Source organism: Fukomys damarensis, unplaced genomic scaffold (genome assembly GCF_012274545.1).
Source record: "Fukomys damarensis isolate Sample0158 unplaced genomic scaffold, DMR_v1.0_HiC HiC_scaffold_16, whole genome shotgun sequence".
Classification (NCBI taxonomy): domain Eukaryota; kingdom Metazoa; phylum Chordata; class Mammalia; order Rodentia; family Bathyergidae; genus Fukomys; species Fukomys damarensis.
The window spans coordinates 101,131,945-101,153,469 of NW_022900928.1; the positions used below are offsets into that span (position 1 = coordinate 101,131,945).

At 34.3% G+C, this 21,525-nt stretch overlaps 1 protein-coding gene across 6 annotated transcripts in view; it reads left to right on the forward strand.

Moving 5' to 3' along the window:
* Window positions 1–21,525, forward strand: part of Cnot4 (CCR4-NOT transcription complex subunit 4) — a 109,172-nt gene that overhangs the window by 43,409 nt on the left and 44,238 nt on the right. For all 6 annotated transcript variants that reach the window (XM_010616188.2, XM_010616191.2, XM_010616190.2 and 3 more), the window contains exons 3-7: window positions 6,356–6,620; window positions 11,916–12,113; window positions 18,886–18,972; window positions 19,908–20,009; window positions 20,732–20,857. In XM_010616188.2, the coding sequence (XP_010614490.1) occupies window positions 6,447–6,620; window positions 11,916–12,113; window positions 18,886–18,972; window positions 19,908–20,009; window positions 20,732–20,857 (687 nt within the window). In that variant the 5' untranslated portion in view covers window positions 6,356–6,446. The remainder of the gene's footprint in view (window positions 1–6,355; window positions 6,621–11,915; window positions 12,114–18,885; window positions 18,973–19,907; window positions 20,010–20,731; window positions 20,858–21,525) is intronic.

Consider the following 21,525-nt stretch of genomic DNA (forward strand, 5'->3'; position numbering starts at 1 on the left):
GTCTAATACATACTTAGAGAAGTGTCTTACTTAGCAGAGAAGCTTTACATTAGGAATCAGTAAACATTTTTCTTGAAGGGCTAGCCAGTCAACATTTGACACTGTGAACTTGGTGTGATGGCATATTATCTGTAATTATAGTACTCGAGGCTGAGACCAGGAGGCTTACAAGTTCAAGTCCAGTCTGGACACTTAACAGCTGATGGAGACCATGAATAACAAACCAAAAAAGATACAGAGCCACACAGACTCTTGCAATTGCTCATTAAATGTAGAGATAGTCAAAATACATCGAATAAGTGTGCCTGTGTTCCAATAAAACTTTATTGTTGAACATTGAAGAATGAATTTATTTAATGTTTTCATATTGCAAAATACTACTTTTCTTTTGGTTATTTTTTCCATATTTCCTTAGGCCTCACAAAATCAAGTAGGAGGGAGGATTTGGTTCGTGGAACACAATTTAAAAACCTCTCCTCTACTCTAAACAAAGAAATCTCACAGATTTGAGTTGAAAAGTTAGACTTATTTCAAATCTATTTCTCAAACTTTTCCCTGAGGAATTGTTAGTATTATGTTAAGCAAAGATTTGTCTTCCCTATGAGCATTTACTTTTAAATTCAGTGATGTAATATGAAATATATTTGGGAGCCTCTTCTCTTTGAATGTGTTTTTTAATTTTTAGTGTTTTGGTACCAGGGATTGAACTCTCAACCTTGCGCTTTTGAAGCGCAGGCTCTGTGCCACTGAGCTAAATCCCTAGCCCCAGTGTTACATTTTTTAATGGAGCTTTTGCTTTCTGAAATGGTAGTGGCATGGCTGAGTTAATATATTTTCCATCACAGTTTATCCTTGATCTCAAACTTTATATGGGTATAGTTTGACTTTTTTTAACTTGTAGGTTTGAATTCCCTGAAGCCATTTAAAATATAATTTATGTAGATCAGTTTGCCTGCAAAAAAAATATAATACTTCTAAATTGTTTTGTTCATTGTTGCTTGTAGACTTTTAGAGCTATTTTTAAATTATGTGTGCATGGTATAATGAATTCATATGGAAAATTTGATAAAGCCTGCACCCATATATTGCCTGCTAATTTCTACATTGGAATTAGAGCTTTTGAATTGATTGAATAAGTTTGCATTGCTATTGAATGTAAAGCTTTTTTTCCATATAATTGATTTTGAGGGGGTAGACTGATGTTTTTCACATTTGTAATCGATGTAACAGTGAATCAGAAGCTCTTTGTGTTTACAGAATGTTTCAGTAACACATTCTGACATTCATTTCCTTTTAAGACTTTCTACATGAATATATTAGTTTGTTTAACATTTTCTATTGGAAATAGGAATGAACTAGTGGTACATGGAATGGAGGATTCTTGACTATTATTTTTAGTTTTATAGTGTGAAACTGTTAACATTCTAGATTTTACTGACACAATAGAAGTGAGGCATACATGAATATTTGGAGCAAAAATTAAAAAGTTTTCCCTTTTTAAAATTTTTTATTTTTTTACAAGTTTTCCCTTTTTAAGGAATCAGTAAGAGTTACTTCTGTATTTAGGCCCCTTGAAAATCATTACTATTAGTTATTTTTGTCTTGGACGTTTGCATGGCAACATATCTTAGAAAAATAGCATATAATTCTTACAATTCTAAGAGACTTTCACATATAAGCTTTTTAATAATTTAAAATTTTTTTAATTCTTTTTTTCCTATCTTAAAATTTAAAAATTACTGTTTAACCAGATACTTCTTATCTTTTTCTGCTTTCTATCTCATTTCTACTCCCTTTCCCCACCACTCAGTTCAGCTAAAACAGTGAAAGACTGAGCTTCTATATGAATCAGTGTGTGCCGTGATGTGGGACCACAGAAGTAGCTGTGATGTTCTGGGGTGACCTGAGATATGAATGAGCTCTTGGTTGTACCCTGGTGGAAGGAAGACTTGATTTGGCAGCATGCCATCTGAGGTCAGAATTTAGGAGGTAATAGGGTGACATTTAGATTTGGCCAAAGAAAGCACTTACATTACTAATGTTAAGTAAACATGAGTTTCTTTTAAATACTTAGAGGTCTAGACTAGCCCTTGCAGTTCAGTTCTGTGTTTTTTCTTGAATTAGTATTTTTTATCTTGTCCATTACTGCTAGTATACTATGAACTGATACTCAGAAACATCTCTAAAAGGACAAATTTCTATGTCCAGACTAATTAGAAGGGGAAGATTTGTTACACCTGGATGCATTTCTTTTCAAATACATGTATAGGTCAATCTTTACAAAATAAAATAGGCATACCTTCTTCAGGCATCTCACCAGCTGTTTTGTTCTGAACTGAAAATACATTTGTTGAGACAGCTCGCCTGACAACCTTTACAAGTGTGGTAGAGAACTAATTGGCACACTGATTAGTCTTTGATTTTGTGCAGATTTAATTTTATCTTACATTAATACTTTTCATCAGGTATAGCCTTTAGTTTCTTAAACTCCTAGCCTTCTTCTTGGTTGATAGGAAACATGTTGATGCTGGTTCTCTAATTATACATCAGATTTTTTTTCATTTCATCAATCACTTCATTATTTCTTTTTGTCAAAGTTTTAGCTAATAATTGTTTTCCTGTTATAAAAGTAAATGTGTATTTCTAGATATTAGAAAACAGAAGGAAGTAAAAGGAAGAAAGCAAATGACCCTTAGCCCTACTGCTCAGTGATAAACTATTTTTGCATGTTTCCTTTGAATCACTCTTAATGTTCCCCTCTCCGCAGTTGTGGTAACCTATAACTTTCAATACATACCTATGGCAGTGTTGAATAAAATAGTCTTTGCATTTGAAAGCTTGAAATCTGGATGTCCTTTAAAAAGTTATTTTTAAATTTTGCTATTATTAGCTGGATGTGGTGGTGTACACCTGTAATCCCAGCACTCGGCAGTCTGAGGCAGGAGAATTGCTGTGAATTCGAGACCAGCCTGGGCTACATAGTGAGTTCAAGCCCAGCCTGAAGTACCTAGCAAGACTCTGTCTCAAAAAATAAATAAAATACAATAAAATTTACTGTTATCAAATACATAGTCTTTTTGAAGAGCACATAAGTTTCAGTGTTCCAATTCTTCCCAGTCTCTCCATTGTTTTCCTAGATATAACTTTATCAGATGTATTTTTTTTCTGTGATTACATATTTTTATAATTATATAGAGAAAATACTTTTATGAAGTGTAGTTTGCTTTTTCAGTGTTGGTATATACAAATCATTCTTAGTCTTTTAAATTATTTCTAGCTTTTATGATAAAGAACTTTTAAGTATACATGAAAGTAGACTAGTGTGAAGTCGAGGATTTCCATCTCACTTTCTACAGTTACCAACATTTTGTCATCTAGGTTCATCTCTTCCTTTCTTCTGGAGCATGGCCATCATGGTAATCATATTTTTTGTTTTCATTGAATTTATTGGTACATTTTAGGTGTACAATATGATGACATTCATCATTGTGGAGTTTGTACCTTTACAAACTTTACCTTGGTTCTTATTTTTTCCCCATTCCCTTGCCCTCCATTCAACCCCTTTACCCCTCCCTATTTACAAAGACTTTGCTTACATTTTTCCTTTTCTTGTATTTATTCCTTTCTCTTCTTGCCTTTCCCATACCTCTGCACTTTCCCTTCCCCTTTTGTCCTTTTCTTCCTATTTCACATTATCTATTACACATTTTTTATCCTTCTTTGCACTTTCAGTTTCTCACACCAGAGAAACTGTTTGATATTAACATGTGTGTTCTGTTTGTTTCATTTAAGAGTATGGCCTCAATGTGCATCCATTTAGCTATATATGTCTCTAATTTCTCATTCTTTATGGCTGAGTAGTACTCCATTTTATTTTTAAAAACCCACATTTTCTTTTATTCAGTCTTCAGTTGATGGGCATTTTGGCTGTTTCCAAGTTTTAGCTCTTACAAACTGTGTCTCTATAAACATGGGTGCACAGATATTGCTGTGGAATGATTCTTTTAATTTTGGGGGGAAGATATCCAGCGGGGGAATAGCTGGGTCAAATGGGACCTCTAATCCTAGTTCTTTGAGGTATCTCCGTACTGATTTTACAGTGGTTGCACCAGTGTATACTCCCAGCAACAGTGGAGAAGGATTCCTTTCTCCCTACAGCCCTACCAGTACCTGTTATTGGTTGATTTCTTATATAATACAGATTTTTCTGACAAAAAAAAAGTAGTCCATTATTTACCTCCATTTTGTCCTTTATAATATACTAAAATTTTGATGTCAAACCTCCTATGTTTCATTTTCTTAGTGAAACAAATATACATATGTAATATATATATATGTATATATATGCACACAAAAGATTTATATATTCATATGGAAGTAATTGTGTATTAATCTTTATTTCAGTCTTGCTCTTTCAAAAGTATGACTGTTGAATACTTTGAGTCAACGCAAATAGATCTACTCTATGACTTTATCTTAATTTACTTAATGATTTCCCTATTGATAAATGTTAGGCTTGAAATTTTCTTTTATAAACAGTGCTGCAAAACTTAACAAAGTGTTTGGTGCACATGTGTATTTTGTTTAACTTCTTATTCAGAATAAAGGAATGGACAAAGGCACAAACTCTAAGGCCACAAACTTGTGGAAGGAATCCAAGTGGCACCATTTAATAGCTGTGTAATTAAAGGCAAGGTGGTGAGTTATCTTTTCCACTTGTGAAGAACTAATCTTCATTTGGGGGCTTAACTTTCACAGGCTGGTATGGAAAAAATTATCTTACTTGTAATTAGTTTGTGAACTGCCCATCCTATTCTGTTCTGATGTTTTCTTTTGGATTTTTTGGGGGGACGTACCAGGGATCCAACTCAGGCCCTTGTGCTTGTGAGGCAGGCGACAGAACCACTGAGCCAGATCCCCGGCCCTTCTTTTGGATTATTTGCTTATCTCTACTGCTTTGTAAGATTTCTTTAGATATTCTGGACACACTAACAATTGTGCATTATAAATATGTCCTTTTCTTTTGCTTGCCTTTCATTTAAGAGATATTTGTTTCGTTCTTTGCATGTTGCTAGTGCTAATGTACTTATATCATTTCATGGTTTCTGATTAGGAGAAGGTACACTTAAGAAAGCCTCCTATATCTCAAGATTTCAAAAAATAGGACCCTATATTTGTACTTTTAAAGTCTATTTTATTGTGTGCCTCTTTATTCAGATCAGTCAGGATTTATTTTAATTACAGTGTGATTTGGATATATACTGTTTTGTTTCAAGGTTATAGCTCAGAGTTCCATTACTGTTCATAAAATGGTCCCTCTTTTGTGTATTGATTTGTTAGGTAGCTTTTATCAAATACTAAAATCTTACAAACCATAGTTCTGTTTCCAGGGTATTTAGTTTCTTTGCCATTTTGTCTACTTTGTACTAATACAAAATTATTTAATATGCTGTAACTTTATAGTAGTAGGACAGTGACTTTATCCTGAGCTATTCCCTGAAATTTTTCAGCTCTCCAAAATCTAGTAAGATATATTTAGTTATTTTCTGTGGTACTGGGGATTGAACTCGGGACCTTGTACTTGTCAGGCAGATGCCGTGCTGCTGAGCTGCATGCCTGGCCCAGGTATACTTAGTTTTTTAGCAAAATGTTTGGGATATGAAAGTCTGTTCTCCCTTCCTCTTTCTTTTGAAACAGGGTCTTGTTATAGTTCAGGCAGGCCTTGAACTCACAGCAGTTCTCCTGCCTCAGCCTCGAGTACTGGGATTATAGGCATGTACCACCATGTCTGGCATTCTTTCTCATATTCCTTATTGGCTTTTTATAGTATTATCATGAGAATACTTGTATAAAATATAAGTTTTCAGTGGCATATTATTAATAATAAATTATAAACAGATTCTGTTGTCTATTTTTTTTTTAGGTCTAGCATATATTTTCTGTGGCAAGAGCTTGATATTGACATAGCTTGATATTTAAATTTCTTAGGTCTCATAAATGCATGTTAGCATGCTATAATACTCTTTTAGATATGTGACATATTTTATTTTTGAGGTCACAGATAAGAGTTTAGAATATACTTTGAAGTTAAAATGCTTCTTTATCTTATTTTCCTAAAATTGTTAAAATTAGCACTATATATTACTACTAAATGTTTTATCTAGGAAAAGGAATGTTTTTGTCTATTTCTGTTAAATCCAAGGAATGCCAGACCTTTGTATTGATATGTAAATTTTTCAGAAATCCATTCTGAGATTATAACAAAAGTTAATATTTTCCAGATTTTTTGATAATGTGAATCATCATTGTTGAATTATAGAGTAGTAAACACCACCTTTTGTTTTTTCTTATGCAGGTCTGCAAAATTCTACATTTTAGCTCTCAGTGCTGAACTTCCTTCTCCCTTAAATTATTATAAACTTTTGCTGCTGTTTAATAACGTGAAGATGTCTCGCAGTCCTGATGCAAAGGAAGACCCTGTGGAATGCCCTCTTTGCATGGAGCCCTTGGAGATAGATGATATCAACTTTTTCCCTTGCACCTGTGGCTACCAGATTTGCCGATTTTGTTGGCATCGAATTCGCACTGATGAAAATGGGCTTTGTCCTGCGTGTAGAAAGGTAAATGCCTCAAAATAATTTCATAGTTATTTGTTTGAACTCTACAGGTTTCTTTTACTGTACAATTTTAATGTAGAGTTTTTAGCCCCATCAGTATGAGTAATTTGTTTTAAAGAATCTGTAAAGCTCAGGAGACAGACTTGTAGCATTTTATCTTACGGACATAATAAAGAGGAAAGAGTGCTGCACTGGGAGTTAAGTTAACTCTCTGTATGACCTTTGTGAAATTATGTAGCCCTTCTGAGGAGATGGGCACAGTAAGTGGGACTTGCTGTTGAAGCTGTTTAGAAGTAGAGAAATAATGGAATTGGACAGAATGATGTGAAATCGGAAAATAGTATTCTGTATTATGTGGTAGAGGGAATTCACTTTAATTTTTAGTACAAAATAGGAGAGAAGATGTTTTCTAAAAAAAAAAAGTCAAAATGACAGAGAAATCATGGTTCAGAACAGAGTAATTACTCATATGTTGAGCCCCTGTAACAATTCTGGGCTGATATTACCATTCCCATTTTACATTTGTCCCAAGTCATCAACTTCTGAGTAGTAGGTTGGAATTCAAATGGGTCTTTGGAGTTTGAAGTCTTGTTCTGAAATACTGTATTATTCAAAGCTTCTTCTAACTCTAAAAATCGGTGATTTTTTAATATTCTCTGGGTTTTATTGCTTTGATAATCACCCGCAGGATGGTTACAATTTAGTAATGAGCTATTAGGATGGTGAAACTGCTGCATTTCAGTTTTGAAGGACTTTGTGACCTTAGGGATTAATACTGTCATATTATCACAGAATTTGGATTCTCTTTGAAGTCCGTGTGATTTAAACTTTCTTTTCTAGTTCTCCATTTCAAAAAGCTCTTGTGTTCATTACCACTAAATTTTAAGAAAACTGAAATGCGCTTCATATATGTAAAATTTAGAAAGTAATCTCCCTCTCACTTTACCTTAAAATTTATAAATTTCAGAAAGCAATGTATTGTCCAGCTTTATTTATCTTTTAAAAATCTAATGGCAATGTAACATGTTACATAAATAAAACTATAATCAAATGTAGTTTGTGCATGTTTATATTTATATAAGATATTAATATACTTTATAATATACATTATAATATAATGTACTTTATAGTATATATTATATATACTATACGGTACAGTGGATAATATTTTATTAGCTTAGTGGTTCCAGCGCCTCCCTTACAGCACAAGGACTTGAGTTTGACCCTTGGTACCAAAAAAAAAAAGGAACATGATATCTCAGAAGTAAGGCCAATGAGATAGGTAGAAGAAAATTTAAGGATGTAAACGCATTTGTTAGAAAGCAAAGAACAAAAGTAAATGCACTTAATTTCCAACTTGAGAAATCAGAACGAGAATCAGGGTGCTGACAGTGGAAGGCAGAGACTAAGCAGAATGTGGTGAACTAAGAAAAAAGTTTTTCAGTAAAAGATAAAGGTGGTTCTCTTGCAAGACCAATAAAGTAAAAAAATTTGCAAACCTGATAAAAGAGAAGTAAGTAAATAGCATTTGGAATCAAAAGGACATAAATAGACATATAGAAGAAATTGATTATAGTAGAGACTACAAACCATATTATTAACTAGTAATTTATTGCCATATTAACACTCTTAAAGATAATATTATATCTAAATGCTTCTGCACAGGCAACCTTGAACACAGTAGTACCTTTAAATAAAAAATTTCTTGTAATTTTTCATTTGATACTATATTCCTAGAAATTTAATATATATTTCAGTCAAAAAGTTGACCTCCTATATCTTTGTGTTCATTTTTAATACTTGTATTAGTTTTGTGGGTCTCACTGTCTGCAATTATTCAAATTAAATTTATCTCCCATCTTTTTAATCTACATTTCTTCTTCATTTCACCATGTTAGTTTTTTATTTTTCTGATATTAGGTTTATGTATAGCTAGGTATAAATGTTGATGTCTGTGTATAGAGGAGGAACTGTCATAGAATACATGCCTATTCAACATTTTAATGAAACTTTTGAACAAGTTTAATAAGCCTTTGATCGTGTGTTGCCATTTGTGGTTAAATTAATGTTTTCATTTTCCATAAATTTTTATTGAGTTTTTTTTTTCCAGAAATTTGTGTTTAATTTTATCTAACAGTGAAACAGCTTCATAGAGATGTTAGGATTAAAAAGCTATAATTTATAATTTCCTTTAGGTTACTGTAGTAAGATATAGTTAGAGGGTAAATTATAGTAACATAATTTGCCTGTTTGCTCTTTGGTGTTTGTGTGTTTTACATTACGTAGCAGTTATGTTCCAACAGAGTGTAGTTGGAAGGGTGATGGAAGTACATTTCCAAAGAAAACATTTGGAAATAGCATAGAAAATAGCCCAGGATGACATAACCCAGGCTCTGTACCCATCATGGTAGTGTAGTAGGAACATGCTTAATGAGAGTGGATAGTGCAACCTAATTGTTTTGTCATTCTCCACCAGTATTTTGCTTACATATAGTTTGCTTTTACATTGCTTTACCTTACCTTATTCAAAAATTTACATTATTATTAGAGTGCTGATACAAGGGAAACCTTAATGCTTTGTAAAGTCTGACAAGTTCCTCAAAGAATCTGAATCCCAGAAAAGTTACATCAGTGCTTTTCATGCTGTCTGTAATCCAGAACCAGAGTTTCCTTTTCCTTCTTTCTTCCAGTCTCTTAAGGAACAATAAAAGGTCTTTTGATCCATATCTAGTATTCTGCTTGTGTCATGCAATGTATCATCCCAGTAAATATCTTATTTGGCAAAGCGTCTTAGCTGATGATAGCAGTCCAAATGCTTAACCACAGTTTTTGTTCTTTCCTTATTATGGACTGGTAAAACACGGTGCATCCTCCCTCCTTTGAAACAAAACTAGACGCAGGTCATCTGATCCATTCAGGGAGTGGAGCATCACCATTGTAGGTGTTATTGAAGAGCGGTAGCTTCCAAATGATCTTAATAGTTAGATTACCAGAAAGAGCTGCTCAGAAATCCTGGAGTAGAAAACAGTCTTTCTATGTGCACATGAAAAATTCAGGTGAGCTAATAGAAAGATACTTTGATTGGTTTGTATTTTATCATTATAATTTTTTGTAGTTGTTATGCAAGTTTTATATTACTTGCACCTTCATACCTCCAAATACCTTGAAAGGATTGAAATAATCAAGAAGATGGATTAAGACTTGAAGGAGATTATGTAGATAGAAAAAAGAAGGAGAGAAAAGTTTGAAAGGAAGTGTTGAGAATAATTCAGATGGAGGACTAATTGACAGGGAATTGAACTGACTTTAATAAATCTTTGATCTTTTTGACCCATAGATTAAAATGAAGAAATAGATTAATATTAACTCAAAAGTATAGAGGATTTTTTAAAAGAGAATTAGTGGCATTTCCAATTATAGAGAATAGTTTGCTGTACATTTGGCCAATATTGAACTCCTAATTTTCTGTTTGATCCTGGAGGAAGTCTTAAGGATCATGTAAAAGTTGGGACACTGAGGTGGGGTGGAACGTGCCAGATAGGACTAGTTTAGCTAAGAGATTCAGATTTTTTAATGTGGGAAATATATAGGTACTTACTCCCTATGAGATCATTACGAGTTATATTGCATCTTTTTTAGGTAAATCAGGTATGTAGTTCATTAATGATAGGGTAAACTGTAAGATTTTCTTTAAAAGCAGTAAATTGAAGTTGGGAGTGGGAATAAAAGGAAAGAAGGAGATTTTCAAAGACCTTAGAATAATATTAGTAAAAGTTGAGGAATATAAAGGAAAATCTCACCTTCTTAATTGCTGTCATCATTGGTCTGGGTTTGTTCACAAGTTTGAGGGTTTTTCTTTGTTATATTTCTTTTGAGTTTTTGTTTTTTTGTTTTTTTTAACTTGTACACAAGAGATGAAAATAACTATGTTAAAGGAATAGTAAGGTTTTAGATTGTTGGGCATTCATTCCCTTTACTTTTCTTTGTTCCTACATTTTTCTTTTTGGCATTATTTCTTTTGTCTCCCCACTCCTATATTTGGATAGGCACAGTTTCCCAGCCAGTTGCAGTTCCCATTCTTTCATTTATCATTAATAATAAAGGACTTTTTGAATATTTATGTGGAGGACACAATTTTAATCATTTTTAAGTATTATGTCATAAAAATCTGTGGTTAAAGTACTGTGCTTCCCATTTTACAGATGAGTAGACTGACACATAATGGTCTCATGATCTCAGATAAATTGAGCTAGAATTCAAAATCAAGCATTCTGACTTCACAGCTCTTACTTGGGCCACAAATTGCTTGACCTTAGCAGTAGACATATAAATAAATGATACCATAATTGTGAGAAGGAAAAGATAAAGACACAACAGTAAAATTGCTAGTATGTATTGAGGGATTCCTACACTAGGTGTAATAATTGCTTTATGTGTGTTATTTTATCCTTATATTAACCTTTAAGACTGTTGTCATTTTACTATGAGATTACTAAGGCAAAATCTAAGGTTATATGACTAGTGAATGTTAAAACTAAATTCAGCCTTCTGAGCCAGAGTATCTAGATTTTGTTATTTGTCCATCTCAGCCCCCCCCCGCCTTTTGTTTGTTTGTTTGTTTTTTTGAGACAGGGTCTCACTATGTAGTTGAGACTGTCCTGGAACTCACTATGTAGCCCAGGCTGGTCTCGAACTCACAGTGATCCTCCTGCCTCAGCCTCCCGAGTGCTGGGATTACATTCATGTGCCACCACGCCCGGCTCCCCCCCCCTTTTTTTGGTACTGGGGATTGAACTCTGACTCTGTGCTTGCAAGGCAGGTGGCAAAACCACTGAGCTAACTCCCCGGCCCTTCTCAATCCCTCTTTGACTGGGAATTAGTTAAAGAGCAAGTGTATAACTCCATTAATTTTCTACCACATAGAAGGTTTTTATTACATATTTGTAGATTATAATATGTAAAACTTATATTTAGATGCTAACTTTTCTTCCCCTCTTACATTGTACATTAGAAGCTTAATCTTCCTGGAGACTGCACTTGGTAGGCACTGTCAGGTTAAGCAAGTTTGAAGGGTTGTTGTTATTGCTGTTTAGAAACTTTGATATTTTGGTGCTGAAAGTTACTGCTAAGCTTCAAAATATAAATATTTTTAGAACTATTTTATTTAACATTTAACTTAAAATATTTTAGGCAATATATTCAGAAAAAAAGAATGCTATACCTATCATTCAGAATTGGATAATTATTATTCCTGTAGTTTTTCTATTTAATGCTAACTTCTGTTTTTTATGCTTATAGCCATATCCAGAAGACCCAGCAGTTTATAAACCACTCTCCCAGGAAGAACTGCAAAGGATAAAGAATGAGAAAAAACAGAAACAGAATGAGAGAAAGCAAAAAATATCAGAAAATCGCAAACATTTGGCCAGTGTACGTGTTGTACAAAAAAACCTCGTCTTTGTTGTAGGTCTGTCTCAGCGACTAGCAGACCCAGAGGTAATTCATTTTTGGTTTTCTTTGCTAACGACACATTTCTGTTTGTCTTATTTAGAAATAACATGTGTCCTTGTTCAACTGTAGGATTCCTCTGAAAATATTAAATCCTGGGAGAAAATTAAAAATGACCTTTCTGTACTTACGCTTGCTAGGAAATCAATGGCCAATTATGATGTTAGGCAAATGTCTTAATCTTTCTTGGTCTGAGTTTCTTCAGTTGTAAAGCTTTAAGTAGATTTTGAAGTTCCCTTTAGTACTGATAATCCATGAAAATGGATAATGTTTTGCCCATATGACTAACTAACATGTAACATGCTTTTTTTTTTGTTTTGTTTTGTTTTTTTTTGAGACAGGGTCTTGCCATGTAATTTAGGCTGGCCTTGAACTCACTGTATAGCCTAGGCTGGCCCCGAACTTACAGCAGTTGACCTGCCTCAGCCTCCCGGGTACTGGGAACCAAACGTAAATGTGACGTAAATGTTGTTTTTCCTCTTTTCTATAGCTATGTAAGGACCAATAATGGAGATACAGTTACTTGAACCCAATAGAAATCTTAGTAACCTATGTTTTTAATTCTAAGTAGGAATTCTTGTCATTCCCCCCCAAAAAAACTATTGTTATACTGTATCATTGTCCTTTACTTACTCATTCTAAGCCAGTTTTTGGAAAAGAAGTAGAATTTGATTAAGTGAAATAAAAGACAATATTCTTTGTCACTCATTTGAGGGCCGAGTAGATTTAACCATTTTTGGCTTACTACTTCTTTTTCTCTCCTTCCATTACTGGCCTTATTATTGTTGAGCTCATACTTTCCTTGAGATCCTTGGGTAAGCTTCTGCTAATTTTTAATTTGATTACACAAGGTGCTGGCTACACTGCTGGGAAAACAAGCAGGAGCTGATTGACAGCCACAGTGTTTACTTCAGTAGGAGAGCGCTGGATGGTAGGGGGTTGTCTTCTAGAATACCTCTTGAATTGTTTGAGGTAACGTTCCTCATGACATGAGCCAAAGGGAGGATTTTTTTTTTTTTTTTTGGTGCCAGGGATTGAACTCGGGTCCTTGTGCTTGCAAGGCAGGCCACCGAACCACTGAGCTAAATCGCCAGCCCTAAAAGGGAGAATTGTAATGAATGTACTTAAGGAGGTGTAGGAGTCTTCAGACTTGGCTAAGCATGTTGAAAGCCCTAAAAGGAAAAACTTAAGTATTACAGAATATAGTATCTATTTAATGATGATGAGATTACAATATATTGAGGCTATAAAGGCTTCCAAATCAAGAGAAGAGTAAGAGAGACAATGCAAGACAGATCTATCATGAGCAATAAACATGGTGGTAACTCAGGAATTAACTGTGAACCTAGGGACTAGATGCCAGGAATGGTGGCCATTTTTGAGCTATGTGATATTGAGGAGAACAGATTCTTTCCAAAGCCAAAGAGTAGTACAAGAGTTGAAACAGTAAAGGACCTTTTGAATAAGAAATATTAAGGAGAGAGTTCATTTTGGGCCAGTGACTCAGCTTCAGCAGTAATTTTTCCATTTCCTAAGATTCTGTTTTCTGCCTACTCTTAAGGGAAACTACCTGTCTTACCCATGCCATTTCCTTGAACATGCCTGCAGTTTTGTCCTGAAGTTTCTCTTCCAATTCTGCTTTTTTTTTTTTTTTTTAATAACTAGAGTGTATTTGTGCTTATTCATTCCTCCTAATCTTAATGGTTAGAGTTGACTTTTGCCTCTGTGAGAGCTCTTTGAGATGGATGTACTTGTTTTAATACATCTTGCATCTGGTCAGCTATAGCACTGCAGACATAGGAAGCAGCACACAGAGGTGGAGGAAATTAAGATATGATCTGAATATTGTATTTGGTTTATTGATTGTCATTGCTTCTTTTGAGTATGTGATTTGTAGAACTTTATTTACTTAAAGAGATTTCTTATTTCTAGTTTACATATATCCAGATTAATCTGAATAACTATTATACAAACAATTAACCGGAGTGGTGACTTAAGTGAGACAGAGCACTTTATCATGATCCTGGGTATCCCCTAAAAATCACTTGTTTTATACTTTTAAAATTAGTTTTTGGTGAGAAGGAATGAATTTTCTTAAATTTTGGTTTCTACAATCAGAGGCAAGGGCTTTGTTTATTTATTAAATACTATTACTTCATATCTTTTAAAATTATTTTATCTGTGTAACTTTTTTATCTTACTGAGTTTATTGGTACTTTTAAAGTATACAGTACAGTTACATTCATCATTGGAATCTTGTACCTTTACATGACAGATCTTGGTTCTCATTTTTTCTCCATATCCCTGCTCACCCTTTGAAATATGGATGCATATTGAGGCCATACTTTTAAGTGTAATAAATAAGACACACATGTAAATATCGAATAGTTTCTCTGGTGTGAGAAACTAAAAGTGTAAATAAGATCCAAATTGTATAACTGATGTGAAGTAGGAAGAAAAGGGCTCAAGGTGTAGGGGAAGTGGGAAGGGTAGGGAGGGGAAAGGTAATAAGGGAAAAGAAAAAATATGAGAAAATGAAAAAATGAAGGGAAGGCAAGGGTATATGTAACTTTTTAAGTTTTTGGAAAATTTTAAGTTATCTCCAGTAGAAAACTCAAGAAGTTTCAAATTGTTAATGCAGCTTTTAAGACAGAGAAGATCCCTATAATTTTACTTACCTTTGAGTGATGAAAAGTTTGGCATTTTATTAAAATAAAGTATTGTAGGAATAAAGCTTATTTTGAAATAATTGTGTACAACAGAAAGCTTGATATCAAGATTGTCAAGAATATTCTATGGTCAGTAGAAAAAAATTTTAGAAACTGTAGAAATGAGAGCCAGTGGTTAGAGCAGTGTCTTACAAGTCCTAAAATTTTAAGTTTGTAGAGATCTACTACATTCCTTCTACAAATGAATTTCTTGATTAAAAACCAGGTGCTGTAGGTACTTTGCTGTTGTAGATAAGTTAGCAATCCAAATACAGAGTGTATTCTTAGCAAATGTATAGACTAGTAGGAAGTGCTATGTGTGTGCTGAGTGCTTATGAGAAGGGAGGCACATAGCTTTCTGGGACTGTAGAATAGCAAGGTGTGTAGCTAGTGTGGAGAGTCACAGAAAGGTTCCCTGAGAAAAGGGTGAAAAAGATAGGCTTGGAAACATTATGGGTGTTACCTAGACACTAAGGACAGTCATGTGTGTCTTAGCCTCAGAGAGCATTTGGTTTGAGGAACTAAAGGATTGTAAAGACATACCATTTCATTTTACACGTGAAAACTTGAGACGAAGGGAAGTTGAGTGACTTGCATATGGGTATAGAGCACTTTCTGTAGTGTATTCTATACTGATAACTTGGCTTTGTTCTTCATCCATTCACTTCTGTATCCTCAAAAACTGATTATCAGGGCTGGGGTGTAGCCCACTGGTTCTGCCGCCTGCCTTGCAAGCACAAGGACCCGAGTTTGATCCCCAGTACCAAAAAAAACCCAAAAAACCTGATTACCAAATTTGTATTTTTCTCTGTAACATCTATGAATACTTGATTGTGTACCCTAAGAATGTATACCAAGATATTTTTATTCATTAGGCATGCCATTGGTCACTTAGAATTCTGTCATGTAGGACAGGGGATTTGGCTCAGTGGTTCTGCTGCCTGCCTTGCAAGCACCAGAGGTCGAGTTTGATCCCCAGTACCACAAGAAAAAAAAAAAAAATCTGTCTTGTAACTATTTGTAGTCTATGTTATTGCTAAGACTGGCCCACTGTCAAATAAATATACAACATTGAGTATATGAATAATGTGCTGAAGTACAGAGCACTCTGTCTACTTTCCTTATCTTTTACTTTATTCAGTAGAATACTCTTTTTACTAGTGTGTCAGAATCTGCAGTGATTAGGTTAATTTAAAGTTTAAATTTCTGTATTCAACTTTCCCTTGAATGTATAGCCTGTTACATGTTGGCCACTGACCATTTGCTAATACTTGGAGTGTTCTGTATACTTGTAATTTTTTTTGTTCAGAATTAACACACTTCAGTTTTTCAATAAACATTGTTGGGTAACTACAGTGTGTCAGCCATATAGAACACTGAAAAACAAGATATACCTGCCTATTTACAAAAATGATAGTGTAGTATGAGAAGTGCTGTGTGCTGGGAGGTGCAAGGGCTAGCCCCAGATCTTGCAGAGGAGGTAAATACTCCATTGCTGTTATTGGGGTAACATGCTTCTGGCACAGGATCTGTACAAATGCTTCTGGATGAGAAAGACCTTCATCTGCATCTGACTTATTTGGCTGGAAGATTAGAGTGCAATGATGAGAGATAAGGTTGGTGAGGTAAGTGGTGATGATTATAAAGGACTTTCTAACTATGCTAAGAAGATGGAACTTTATCCTGTAGTCAGTGAGAAGCAGTGGCATGTTCTTAAGAATAGAATGATGGGGCTAGATTTGTATTTGGAAAATGCCATTCTGGCTACAACGTGGATATGTCAGTGTAATTATATACCAGTCTCATGTTGTTTTGAAAGCGTTACACCTGTTTTCCAAAAATTATTTCCACAAACAACTAGTCTTCAGCCTTACCAGATACATTGCTCACTTTTAAAAGACAAATATGGTATATATTTATTACTAATTTCCTTTCATAAAATGACTGTGATAATATAACCTTTCTCCATATATTGAAGAAAGTCTATATAGGGGAAAAAAGAAAAATAATTTAAAGACTTTCTAAACATGAATGCTTCGACCCCACTACTCTAGAACCTTTTTCAAGGTGTAGCCTATTGCCCAGTAGCAGCTATACTAATGTGGGTTTGCTATGCACAGAACTACTGGATCTGAATATGCGTTTAACTAGATCCTCAAAGGACTTGGTGTGTATTTATGTCCTTGAAATACTAGTGTTACATTACAAAATAAAGTACTAAAGTGCACGTATTTGTAGAATCATTGATTACAACATGTACAAATGTAGGTTGTTATAGGTACTGGCATTCAGAGACCATGAAATGCCAATGGTGGGACTTTTGTGAAATACCTCTTGGTAAACTTTTAAACAAAGCATTTATAGTCTTCCCTTAATTACATATTGCCCGTAAATTGAATATATGCCCAAACTGGGAAAATACTTTGTGTGGAGTTTGTTTCTAGGTTCACGTTAAAACGGGCTCCTTAGCTGTGTGACTGTCTTGTAGGACACTTCACAAGCTATGCAGGGTGACTCTTTATTGTGCAAGGCTGGCATGAGCCTTGCTAAACATCCTTAGTTCCATTAACTGAATATCAGTAGTATCCTCCAATCATTTTAACAGTCTCTTCCAGTAAAACAGTCCACAGATTTCCAAAATGTCCCCTGGAATGCTTCCTTCATTGAGAGCTACTACCATAAACTCAAGCTTGACATGAGATGCTGACATGGTAGAACTGTGCCCAGTCATTGCAGCAGGTATTTTAGCTGGGAGGCTATTTGCCAAGTTGGTGTGCATCCCACTTGCATCATTGCCTGGACTTCCAGACTCCACTGGACAGAAAACCTTTTTTAGATTATATTCTTCTGTACCCTTAACCCTGAGAGTTGGTGATAAGCAATGTGAGGATCATTCTACTAGCTGCTATTTATATTCTGTCTCTCAAGGGTTTCGGGTGAACAAAATAATAGTAATAATTTTACCTTTTAATCCATTAGAATTGGAGATAGCAAGCACCAACAACCTTATAATCATCTAAAATAAAATGGGATTACTTATTTATATTAAATAAGGTGAAGATTTAAGAATTAATGACATACCAGCCATAGACTATTTCATGAAGCTTTGAAGATCTAGCTAAGTTACAAGTATGTGAGAAAATTACCATGGGAATGAAAATAGTACTTTGCATGTACTTGAACAGGTCATTCACAAAACTCAGAGGAGAACCTACTGTGGAGAAATTATAGAAACAGTAGGTTGATAGGTAAATTCTGGGAAAAAAAATTTAAGGTTGAAGTAGTTGCAGATCATGGAAGATACTTTTATATCAAATTGTGTTGATTTGCCAACATTAAGTAAGTTTGTGAGGGAAACTAAAAGAATGTATGTGGTCATCATAAAATACTAGAGGTGAGATAAGTATGAAGGTGAATAACCACCAAGAAGTAACCAGGTAATAGAGAAAGAAATGCATAAAGTTGTTTTGGAGATGTAATTGACTCGTGGGGTGGGGGCTTATGAGACTGTCGAGAAATGTTGAATTAACATTGGAAACTACAGAAAATAAATAATAAAACATAAGTGTCAAGGGGACACTTATCATGTCTGTCTTTTACAAGCATTGTTTCAACATACAATAGATTTAATATACAATAGATTTACTGATGTCTTTATGTGTCTGCCTAATTTAAGTCATTGTTTTGAGAACTCTTTTCTCACAAGCATCATATATTAGTGACAGTGCAATTAAGATCTTTGATCTCTTTGTTTTTAAGACTGCTGTGTAACATCCTATAGATTATTGGTTCAGATAATAGAACACAATAGAAAATGCCAAACTCAGTTTCAGTTTCTGTTCAGTAGGCCAAAAAAATCATAGCTTTTAGACTCTTTAGATTTCCTGTACATTACCTACATAAATAACAATTAGGAAGTAGTCATATTTATAAGAAAATGTTAAAAATTACTATTTTTCTTTCAATGACAAGGGTGACAAATGTCCCCATTATAAGGATAGCATCTGATGAAAATGGAGACAGTTTATACCTTATTTCTTCTTCTTTTATAGGTTTTAAAACGACCAGAATATTTTGGGAAGTTTGGTAAAATACATAAAGTTGTCATCAATAATAGCACATCATATGCAGGCTCACAGGTAACTAATTATAGGAAATTTTGCCTTTCCTCCCTGTGGTCTGGACACAACCTGGGCTGTTCAGAAGGAAAATTTGCTTATTGTAATTAGGAAGCTGGAGAGTAAAGAATTTAAGCAATTTTGACCTCTTTTGGTGGAGTGGGGGAATAATTGGCCCTTATTTGACCTTTCTAGGATTTAACAATGAATTAGTAGTAATAAAAGGGAAATAGTAAATCAGAGATGTAGTAATGGAGTAGAGTGGTGTGGGAGAGTTGAGTCTATCAGGTAATCTGTTAATTAGATAATTCCTAAATCAGTAATATTTTTAGATATTGAAATCTTATTACAACAGCTTTGTGATATTGATATTAGCAAATTGAATACCTGCATATTGCATTTATTGACAGAATATAATTAGATTGTCTTTAAATCTTCTTAATCCAAATTCAAACTTTTTATAACCTTGAAGAGACTGTCAAATGATTTCTTTTTTTTGTTTGTTTGTTTGTTTCGTTTTTTTTTTTTTTTTTTTTTTTTTTTTTTTTTTTTTTTTTTTTTTTTTTTTTTTTTTTTTTTTTTTTTTTTTTTTTTTTTTTTTTGGTACCGGGGATTGAACTCAGGTCCTTGGCCACCGAACTGCTGAGCTAAATCCCCGGCCCTCAAATGATTTCTTAATAATTGCCAAGCCAAAGATTATACTTTACTCATCTGTTATAGTACATTTAAAATGAGATAAAATTTAAACATGATTACTTTTAAATGACCTAGAAGTGCTACTTACTACAAGTAAGTACTACTGCTACAAAACTACTACTTCTAATTATTGTCATTATTATTAACAGCAGTAGTAATAAAGGCTTTTAGAATTCCATAGGCAGTTGCAAGAGAATTTTATTTTTCAGTATTTGTCATTTGAAGCTAATAACTGCGGGCTGGGATTTTTTTCACTCTAGGGTCCGAGTGCCAGTGCTTATGTAACTTACATCCGATCAGAAGATGCTCTCAGAGCCATACAGTGTGTCAACAATGTGGTAGTAGATGGCAGAACACTGAAGGTAAGATGGTCCTCTTGATTTTTGTCTTTTAAGGGGAAAGGATAAGATGTGATAAGTAGAGGAGAGTCTAGATTTACATTTGAACTTTAAAGACAGTTTATTTGAAGATTGTAAGTCACCCATATCAGCCTGTGACAGCTGATTTGTTTACTGCTGACTCACAGGGTCCTGTTTTATCAGGTAGGAATAAGTACATTCATTATACCAGATAATCTTAAAAATCTCCTCTGTTTTTATATACATCTTATTTTGTGAAAAATGCAGTCATTATCCTCCTCTTCTAAAATAGGTAACGGCTCTGATTTGTTTTCATTTAAATACCTGAACCGTGATCCAGGTTAGACTGAAGGGTCACATCAAACAGTGGTTTATGTATATGTGTTATGTATATGACATAATTATGAAAAGAAATTTGTCTTCTATACTTTAGCCACTGATACCTTGGACTAGAGTTTTGTGTCTCCTTTTATGTGGTCTAGGAAAGATTTGGTTAGATTCTGGAAACTAGACTGAGATGTTTTCCTTAGTTTTTCCAAATAGTGTCATTTATAATAAATCCTGTTAGGAATAATTCAGTTCCTTAGTGTTCTTTGTCATAGTTGTTTTGTCATATCTGTGCCTTATTTTAAGGTAAAATGAAAGAGTAAATATGAAGATTCTTGTTGTGGTGTCAGTTCATGCTTTGAGCCCTCTTGTTCCACTCTCCCTTCTTCTTGTTGCAGGCATCTCTAGGTACAACAAAATACTGCAGTTACTTCTTAAAGAATATGCAGTGTCCAAAGCCTGACTGCATGTATCTCCATGAACTGGGGGATGAGGCAGCCAGCTTCACAAAAGAGGAAATGCAGGTAGTAAAGTCCTGTGAATTATTAACTCCCTGCAAGAAGGAATACTTTTTCTTCATCAGTTAAAAATACAAACATAAAAATTAGGGATTTGGCTTTTTGAAAACTGATAATACTTTAAAGTTGCATTTTCTAAACATTGTGTTTAATGAAATGTAAGTTCTGTCGGATGTAGATGGGTCTGTGGTCAGCTAAGTTTAAGAGTGCTAGATTAATAAAAATAAGTGTTTCTTTGTTGTAGGACTTTTCAGTCTTTCATGTGATAACACATATCCACAAAGGAAGATGTACAGCCGAACTCAGTTGACCAAAGAAAATACGTTGGGAAATGCTGTTTTAAGAGGAATGTCAGGGGTGGGGGATTTAACTCACTGGTTCTGCCTCCTCCTTCGCAAGTACAAGGTCCCAAGTTTGATCCTCGGTACCAAAAGAAAGAGGAATATCACAAAAAATGATGGCCAAGTGGGATATTGAAATTATTAGGGTTTTTGGACCCCATCTGGGTTTTTTGTTTGTTTGTTTTTTTGTTTTGGTGTGGGGGATTGAACTCGGGCGCAGTGGCACTGAGTTAAATCCCTGGCTCTTCATCTCTTTATTTTTTTGATACCGGGGATAAAACTCAGGACCTTGCCCTTATGAGGCAGGCACGGCACCATTGAGCTAAATAAATC